We start from the raw sequence: 9993 nt of genomic DNA on the forward strand, positions 1-9993 counted from the left end.
TAACATCTGCATCATGGCATCAGGCGAGCATGTGAAGTCCTGTGTGACTGATGTCACTGCAGGGAGGCGGCGTAACCTCACGCCGCTTAAAAAGGGTTATTCTCACAGCAACATGTTAAAAGCGTCAATGAAATGACTTCAAGTGACTCTTTTGACGAGTGACACGACATTTATTAATCCCATTCAACAGTTTCTGCATCTCACTAAACATTTTTTTGAATGAATCCACTGAACTGAAAAAAAAACTGACCCTGAAACTTATCAGAGGTTTCCTCAGCTCCCTGACGTTGCCTTGAAAGCTGCTTCACCAGTGATGGAGTCAGCGCGGTGAGCCATCCGTCTGAGGGAAGGCGGTGATGCGGCGCTGAGTCATCAGCTCCAGCTTCAGCGAGGCAAAGGTGAAGCAATCACTCGCCTTAAATCTGCCATTAACACGTTCAAACAATTCTTTTCTCTTAAATTTATTGCTCAAGAATCACGTTTTCTACATTTTCTCCCACTTCAACAAAACCTCAGCTCTGCCAGTGGTGTGACTGAAACAGAGGCTGTTCCACCGCCGTGACCTGACTCGCTCCAGGTCCCAACGATTAGACTGATTATGCGACAGGTGCATCAAAATGCTGCTATAGAAACACACAGAGGCCGGCTTTGTCCAGGTGAGGCATTTCTTGAATTAAATAATAGAAAAGGTTCTTAGGAGAAGAACTTGGAGATCTAACTTGAGGATTATTCTACTCGAGCAGCACCTGAGCGAGCGTGTTACACCTGTTCTGCAGTGGAGAGCAGTCGTCAGGTCCACTATGGCCAAGAGCTCAGCAGTGTGAAGAGGAGACCTTCAACCCCCCCCCCCAGTCAGAGACGATGAGACCACTTCCTCAATCTGTTTCTCCTGTTACCTCGGCGGGTGACATTTCGTGACGTTTCCTGTTAATGAGTCCTCTTTAACCGGCGGCAGACGCGTTCCCGGCCCGCCCTCAGCCTCCGCCGTCCCCACAGCTCAGCAGCTGCTTCTGCTGAAGCGCCCTGAAACATTTGATTATCTCTCATCAGCAGTACCGACGGAGGTCCGCTGACACATTCTCTGGCGTTTAATTGTCTTGAAACATCACACGCCCACTCCTCGACAGCTGCTGCCACCCAGGAAAGCTGCACTGAAACGTTCCAGCGCTGCTATCGCTGAGGCGGGAAAACACCAGCCCGGTGCTGACTTATTTTGGGTGGGGGGGTGGGGGGGTATTGGAGCTCTTTCGGCCACCAAACCATCAGTAAATGTTCACTGAAGGTCCTGTTCTGCCATGAAAAATTGCCTTTGTCACTGAAATGAAGGTGGCTGCGCTGAGACATCTGAAAGTGTTACGGCCTGTACAGACTCCTACTGTGGCAGCCGGATCTGAAACATTTCATTAATCTTCCTGAATGCTGCCTCCCGGTCAACGGCAGCCACGGTGGGAGCGCACTCAGAAGCATTTCATCACGTTGCCCGCCCCGATCACACCTCTCCAGGCAGTCGACGCCATAATGAAATCTGACCCAACACATGTAATTACGGTTCTGCCTCCTCCTCCGAAGCCTGAGCCCTGAGACTGAGTGGGCAGAGGTTTGTGAAGCAGCTGTGTGAGTGCTGGGTCACAGATCCTCAAACTTGGAAAGATCGGGGTGTAAGACTTTTTTCCCGCCCTCGCCACCTGCTGTTGAGGCGAGACAAAAAGCTGCAATGAAAAGTCCGGATTTCCAGTGTGGCTGAAGGAAACGTTTAAGGGAAGAAAATGTGGCAACTTGAAAGTGTAAACGGGAGCACTGATGAACTTTCTCTCCCATCAGCGGCACCCGCAGTGGAAGTCAGCGTTGGGGTCCTTCAGGAGCTTCTTGCGGTCCACGTGCAGACAGTCTATGTGGTACCAGGCGTCGCACACGTCGCACTGGATCCACTGCACCGTGTCCTGCTGGGGCAGCCGACAGCGCGGCGCCGCGCACGGCTCCACCGCCCCGACGGCCACCTCCTCGTCCTCCTCCTCATCGTCATCATCCTCATCGGAGGAGGAGGAGGAAGAGCCGGAGGAGGAGGAGGCCGAGGAAGTGGAGGAGGAAGATGAGGAGGACGGAGAGGGCAGGGAGGGCCGCGGAGGGAGAGGGTGCTTCCTGGGGCGGCCTCGGCGCTTGCTGCGAGGAGAAAAGAAAAAGAGGAGGAGGAAGAGGAGAGGGGGAGGAGGAGGACGAGGACGAGGAGGACGAGGAGGAGGAGGGGGAGGGGGCGGATTGGGCAGAGAGATCAAGGGAAAGATGTTTACGGATGGTTTAATGTTTAGATTTAATAAAATCTGTGTTTTCACTCAACATTTGCCAGATTCACTTCAAACAAGGACTCTTCTCACCCAACACTATAAAAAGTCTCACTGTGTCCTGATTTCTTACAGTCCTCCTTATATCAAACAATTAACCTGACCGTTTACAGACATCAGCTGTGAGAAACATGTAGAAAAGTAATGCTTTGACGCTCTGTGTGATGACAAGACAAAGCTTCACAGTGGTGTCAAGCTTTCAGATCGTTTGCAACAATCAGGTAAATGTTCTTCGAGTCATTAAGGAGCTCTGGTTGGTGCAGAGACAGATTTCCACAGACCGAGCTCATCTTACCTCGCTGGGTGGTGAAATCTGTTGAACTGCACCCTGCCTCGGTCCTCTGTCCGGATCCTCACCGACGGCGAGGCCAGGCTGTAGTTCTCCCCCCCGACCACCAGAGGGGAGAAGACCGGAGAGCTGTGGGCCCTCCGCCTGCCTCTCTGCGCCGGCGGCGAACTGTGCGCAGGTTTCTGCTGGCGGAAAGCCGCGATGTTGCCGTGCATCACCGTCTGGACCCGGTGCATCGTCTGCACCTCCTGCTTGTGAACAGCAGGGTTGGTGAATGACGCCTGGAGGAGGTGGTGGTGGTTGTTGAGCCTGCTGTTCGTCATGGCGCCATGGAAGCTGCCGATGGTCCGGATGCCGACGGGGAAGGGCTTGGCCTCCAGCGGCCTCCGGACGTCGTTGTGGCTCTTGGGCTGCAGCGGCAGAGGAGGAGGAGAGCTGAAACCCTCCGACTCAGACTTGTAGAGCCGCCGCCTCTTCTTCCCCCTCGCTCGCTGTTCATCCTCCACGACTCCTGCCGGAGCTGAACAACATCACAATGACAATGATTATTGTCACAGGAGCAGCGATCACATCTACACTTTTTCTCACTCTGAATAAAAACTAATGTCCTCTTATAAGCATCTTCATTAATAGTGTTCGCCAGCAGGTGTTTTAAAGCCTCCTGTGTTTGCAGAAAGCTCAGGGAGTCTACAGTGGACTCACCTCCTCGACTCCGGGGCTCGTCCGAGCTGTCGTCCTCGAGGAGCACCGTGTGTGCGGACTTCCTCCTGCTCCTGGAGGCCGACTGGAGGGACTTCGTCAAAGGCACCGAAGCTGCAGTGGAGAACGGTGGAGGTGTGGAGGGAGGGAGCAAAGAGGAGAAGCCCATGGCCAGAGGAGGCGAGGAGGAGGAGCCGGGGTCCGAGGCCGTGCCCTCATGGCTGTGGCTCCTCTTGAAGGTCCAGGCGCTGCCCTTCATCTTGCTCAGGCTGCCGATGGAGTTGAGGATGACGGTGGCCCGGTTGATGGACAGCTTGGACAGGTCCAGGTTGGCGGCCACCTTGCGGTCCAGATTGGTTCTGATCCGGTTCTGCAAGTCTGAGGAGAAGGTTCCCGCCTGGCGGACAAGACATAAATACACAGATTACAGCTTATCCACAGAAACTGAAACGACCGTCTCTGCTGAATCTGTCTCTAACAATAAAGATTACCTTTGGAATCGTGATGGCGTCGAAGTCTAGCGGGCGAACTTTGACCTTCTGGAACAGGAAATAGAACTCAGGGCTCCCCGGAGCCGACTGGCCCCCGAAGGTCAGCGTGTCACCGTCTGAGAGCTCCCACTGGGCGCCAGGCTGGAGGCGGACCTCATTGACCCAGGTGCCTAGCAAAAAGAGGCAACAGGAAGTGTTTTAAATCAAATGTCTCCAGACTCTGATTGGGTCCCGGTGACGTGCAAGTGGAAGGAAACTCTTCTTCGAGTCACATGATCAGACCAAACGAACGACCTCTGCAGTCGAAGGCGATGTCCCCTCATCACTTTTTAGAACTTTTTAATGTATGAAAGTCTGACAACCAAGACGGTATAAATCAAGCGAGCGGCGCCTCAAAATAAAGTCGTTTGTTGACTATCAGTGTGTTTACAGCTTCCAGAATTGCGGCAAAATGTAAAACAGTCTGTGAAATGGACCTAGAATTGAGGAGCTGGAAGGGTACAAGGCAATCAAACGGCCATGACGGCGCAGCACAAAATGAGAAATGCGCGGTGAATACTAAAATGTAATTTTAATAGCAGGAATGAAAAATGTGTGAAACAGACTGTGAAATTACTTGAAAAATTAGACAGTGAGGGCGCAGTTTAGATCCGCAGCCTGTCAGACACAGTTCACCGGCCTTAAGAGAAGACTTTCGCTCTCAATCTCCTCCCTCGCTTTGTGCCGCTTCCTCTGCTCTTCAGGTTACACTTCAGACTGTTAGCAGGCCGAGGCAGCGAGGTGTCGAGCCTCTGACCTCCTGCACGTACGACGGGAGGCCGTTCGCCTCTTGTGTCTGACGCCTACTTGCAGACATCATCTCCGCTGTCAGCGCCGCTTAATCGTGAATTTGCTTCAACACTGACTTTCATCCAGAGCTGAAGACGCCTATGACCGCTTGATGTCTTAAAATGACATCTCAAAACTCGTAGAATCTTTTCATTTCTTTCAAACGGGGCCGAAATTCAAGTTTATTTTCATAGCTGATGATTTTCTTGATTAATCAGGGATGGATTTGGTTTACAAAAAGTCACAAAATAGTGAAAAATGTCCACCGCAGTTTCCTAAAGGCCAAGGTGACATTTCCAAGTGGTGTGTTTTCTACAATCAACAGCAACTCTGTCGCTCTGTAATCAACTAAGCAATTAAATCAGCTAATTGTTTCGGCTCTGCTGCTCAAACACGATGCTGCTTTGAGATGGAAAGACAGTTACACACATAAAGATTTACTTCTCAGTCTCTCAGCCTTTCATAGTCAGCAACCTCAGCCCAGCTGGACATCTGTGGGGGGTTCGGACAGACGTGTTTGAAGACATTTCACACAGGCTAACAGCTAGCAATGAAAACAAAAAACTACTGTTTCCTGCATTGACGAGGTATGTCCTGTGACGTGTGTGTCAGGGACACATCAGCGTTTACACCACAAAACACATGAGGTCACAGACCACCTCGGCTAGTGGTTTGAGTGATCGGATCTCAGTGCGGCGTGCTGGTCTTGGTGGTATTTCATGCTATTAATGGAACTGTGAAGACGCCACGCACCTCAAAAGGCTGGGAAAACCCTGCAACCAGTAACAGACTTTGCGTCTTTAGAGTTGAGGTTTCAGGGGTGCGTTGAACTCCCGCTGTGGCTGTTTGTGTGTCTGAGGCTTCACCTTCACTGCACGTCTGCAGCTGTGTTTGGGCAGCTAATAGCAGAGTATGTGTTGGTCTGCGGGGCTCAGCTGCTGTCAGGCTGCAGCTGCTGGTTCTGGTATTCCTGTCAATCACGCAGCAGAAGACTGCGTGTGTGCGTGTGTGTGTTACAGCATGTTTCACCTGTCCACGATATTCAACATCTGTATTTTGTCCATCCAGACGTGTGTGTGAGCCCAGGTCTGCTTAAATCTACACTTTCATTTGTTCATCTGTCTTTCTAAACACAAATATTTGTACCTCTCTCCATGAACGACTGGCAGACTGTGAGCGCGTGTGGTGTCTTAATGAGAACGTGATTATTTCTTGCGTCACTTCTGTCTGTAGTTGTGGATGTACGTGTGAGACTCGCTCACCGTGGCTGCTCCTGTCCTTGATGTGGACCCTCCAGCCCTCCTCCTGCGGCGTCGCGTCGCCTCCGCTCACCTCCTTCTCCGCTCGCAGCTCGGCGTGGATCCGGGACACCGACGTGGAGTCCAGCGTGACGTCGCAGAGCTCGGCCGCCCGGCCCAGACGGAACACGGAGTGGCTCAGCGCCGGCCTGAAGGTGTACAGGTCCCGCGCCGAGTCGCCGGCCGACGAACCGATCCGAAGTAACTGGAAGCATGGCTGCACCCCGGACAGCATGACTGAAGGGTTTGATTGTCCGCCACCGCCGAGCCCTCACCTGCCCCGTCCAGAGGCCACACCTTATCTGCGACAGGCCCCGAGTTACAGGAGGCTGCGATCCATAGCGAGACAGAACTCTTTGCTAGAGGACAGAAGCTAAACTGAAGGCATTTGGGTCGAACCAAGGAGCGCTGCCTGCAAACATAAAGCTATAATACAAGATTAAATGTCCCAGACACAGACCTGAAAGCAGCGAGTGTGAAGGTTAGAGGCAGGCGCTCTCAGCAACAGATGTTCGCATTAATGTGGGGATCTGATGGCGTGTTGTGTCCTGCTGTGAATACATGAATAAACGATGAGGATGTAAGAGTTCGGGATAAGCCGGTGAAGTGTGGAAACGAGCTCCTGCACTCTGTTATGAGCTCAACCTCTAACAGACTAAATCCCCCACGGAGAGAGCGGCACCGAGACGGCGGCTGTGGGAACAGAGAGCCTCAGCGAGGTGGACAGGCTGCGTGTTACCGTGCTGCTAATTCGAAAGGTGCAGTCAACATTAAAACCGTGAAAAGTAAACCTGCCAGAAAACCTGACAGCCGTGACTTTTAGAGTTCTGACGTTTAATATTTCCAGGTGTGAACAGCTGTCATCTGAGAGCGTGTGTGAGAGGGAGATTAAAATCCCCGGCTCTTGACATCAATTGACATCAGCCGTCTCACAGGTGGGAAGGCTGACGGGGTGTAACGGCTGAGGAGCGTCTGATCTGCAGGAAAACAAAAGAAAGATCCGTGAAACACAAACGGCTCGTGCTTAATTGCTCTACTTAGCGTCTGAGAAGCAGTTTAGACTTTCTAAATGTGATTCATTGGACACTTCAGACGACATAAAGGCATTTCTCTACAGGCGCGCGTTAAACGGAGCTCATGTCAGACTGAAACAGAAACATACAGATGCTAAATTTACAGCAGATCATAAAAAGCTTCAGTCTGAAGGTTTGCCGTCTGCAGCGCGCACCGCATGCAGGGGATCAGCTGCCAAATCATGGGACCGCGACACAAAGCGAGAGACAATAAGCACCACGAATCAACGCTGTTGGAGAAATAAACCCCTTTTTTCAACCATAACTGCATCTGCCCTCGTGTAATCCGCGTATTTACTCGAGCTCACGTTGATTAGCGCTGAGGTAGCGTCGCGCTGGCTTTTAGCTTGTCAGTCACACACAGGTTTAAGCTAGCGGACGTTAGTTCCTCGTACGACCAAGTCAAAGCTGCCACTTACAACAACAACGACGAGTTTCACACGAGCTCGTGTGGAAAAGTCCAGAAACGGCGTCGCCGGCTCCGCCTCGCGCTTCTCCCCGAGCCGCGGAGGAGGAATGTTTCGGCTCGTGCAGGACTTTTTCGCCGTTGTTTTTCGGGCTTCGGTGGGGCTTTTCGCCTTCTTTCCTCCCAGGAGGAAGTCCTTTGAAATTTGGCGCGCCACTCCCGGGGCTTCCTTGCGCTTGAAGCTACGTCATTTCCTGCTCCGCCCCGATTGGCTGGCGGCCAGGGCGCCTTCAGCGGGAGCGGACCGCCTCACTGGATTGGATGGTATGAACGAGTCCTTTCAGTGGCAGTTCAGTGTGGAATGTAACTAAGTACAATTACTCAAGCACTGTACTAAAGTACAAATATGAAGTACTTGTACTTTACTTGAGTGTTTCCCTTTCATGTAACTCTGTATTTCTAATCCACTAGGCCTACATCATGGGGGCAAATATTACAGTTTTTACTCCACTACATTTGTATGACAACTTTAGTTACCAGTTACTTTTCAGATTACAGTTTTCCTGTTCAGTGAAAACCACGTATCTCCAAATTAGGTGATTTTGAATGTGGAGTTTGAAGGATGACTCGTTCCTTTGTGGGTTGAGAAGATTCTCCTGAATAAACTCTTAAAAAGCCTCTTGGATCAGATGGAAATGCATCGTGACAAAGCTGAAAACAGGCTCATGATTTTTAGAGATACGTGGTTTTCACAGAACAGCGACGCTACAAACATGATGATCTGATAGAAAATGATGCATTGCTGTAGATTAAACTAGCCAACAGAATATAAAGTAGTTCAAATGAGCCCAGCCTTAAACATCTACTGCAGTAAAATGCAGCAAACACATTAATGCAGCAGGAATATGAATCCAAAGACATCAGATATGATAGAAAAACACCATTTCACCGCATAATGAGTACCTTTACTGAAGTAGATTTGTCCGCTCATACTTACTTTTACTCAAACGAGGTTATAAATGCAGGACTTTTGCAGCAGAGTATTTTCACTGTGTGGTGTTAATACTTTTACTAAAGGATCTGAATACTTCTTCCACCACTGATGGAGCTTATGTACGTAGGCTGGTTCACTGAAAGCAGTATCACACTACCACTTGCTGTGTACAATAGAAATCAAGGTTTAAATACCCCTTTCATGCATGTATAAATACCTTAATGTTTGGTATTCTCATAAAATACACATTGAGAAATGCAGAAACTGTTTTTATTTCTAAAGTTTACCTGCAGGACACAAGCTGTCTCCTACTGCATTTTCATTTCACACCTCTGTCAGCTGCACTGGCCCATGACTGGCCTCCACAGAATCATGCTTGTATTGACACGAGTTAAACTCCTTTTAAAGTGAACGCAGAGGAACTTTCCCTCAGCAGGAAGTGAGTTTGAACGCAGCCTTCTCGGGTCAGACTCATTATTCTGCACAGCGGAGCTCAAATATTCAGGTGAAGTAACTGTGAGCAAAAAATATTTCTGAGCAGAGAGAAACTTTGTTAAAAACCTTTAAAACAACGGGAGCAGCACACAGATTCATGCTACACTAAATTCAGCAAGGCCTTATTTGCTATTATACATATATATATATATATATATATATATATATGTCTCTATTTGTCTCTATCGAAGTAAAAGCATGCGAATACTCCACTACAACTAAAAGTCCTGCATTCAAAACCTCACTTAAGTCATGTATCTGTCAAATTCACTTGAAGTATCCAAAGTAAAAGTACTCATTCTGCTGTAAAATGGTCCCGTCATCAGAAAGAAATCACGAAATTTGTAAATATGAAAAGTAACTAAAGCTACAAATGTAAAGCAAAAAATGTAAAATTTGAGATGTAATGGAGTAGAAGTATAGAGCTGCATAAAATGGGAATACAAGTACCTCAAATTTGTGCTTAACTACAGTACTTGAGTTACACAACTGCTTATCATAACTTCTATTTGCCACAACGTCTGGGTGGATTTAAGTAATCTCAACGTTGAAGAGGCCGTAATGTGTCCTATGAGCTGGTTTATCTGGAAAACGGTTGAAGATTTGAGGTTTTCTCCAAACTGTTTATCCAAACATGGTTTTCTGGTGTCTTTTAGAAATGCTTGCTAACGTGTTACTGACATTCAAATGGGCATCAAAAGCAGTGACACAAAAAATAAACCCTTTGATTCGCTCTCTGATGAAAAGTCATTTAATTGGAATTGTTCATTCATTACAGAAAAAAGAGAAGCTTTACAAAAGTCTGTGCAGGATGCCAAAAGGTTTTATATAATACTGGTATATAAATGATTTATTGTTCAAGCAATCGGGGGGGTGTGGTCGCCTGTTCATGGCGGTGCCGTGAAGTATCATTAGAGTCAACATCACCCAGCTTTGCAAAAACAACACATGAGATCTGAACTCTCAGATATGAAGCGTGATTCTTCCAAAACAAAACCAACAACAAGTAACGACAGAGACTTTCATGCAGGTGAACCAGAATTTCGGGTAGAACATGGAGGTGTGAAACACTGTGATGTCT

At 48.9% G+C, this 9993-nt stretch overlaps 1 protein-coding gene across 1 annotated transcript; it reads right to left on the reverse strand.

Moving 5' to 3' along the window:
• Positions 1–1680: 1680 nt before the first annotated feature.
• tcf19l (transcription factor 19 (SC1), like) lies at positions 1681–6206 on the reverse strand. Its single transcript, XM_076755080.1, has 5 exons — positions 5909–6206; positions 3819–3988; positions 3331–3724; positions 2635–3148; positions 1681–2160 (listed from the first exon to the last, which is right to left on the reverse strand). The coding sequence occupies exons 1-5, from the start codon at positions 6177–6179 to the stop codon at positions 1818–1820; spliced, it is 1692 nt and encodes a 563-aa protein (XP_076611195.1). The 5' UTR covers positions 6180–6206; the 3' UTR covers positions 1681–1817.
• Positions 6207–9993: the final 3787 nt, after the last annotated feature.

The sequence above is a fragment of the Chaetodon auriga genome, chromosome 17 (genome assembly GCF_051107435.1).
Source record: "Chaetodon auriga isolate fChaAug3 chromosome 17, fChaAug3.hap1, whole genome shotgun sequence".
Lineage (NCBI taxonomy): Eukaryota > Metazoa > Chordata > Actinopteri > Chaetodontiformes > Chaetodontidae > Chaetodon > Chaetodon auriga.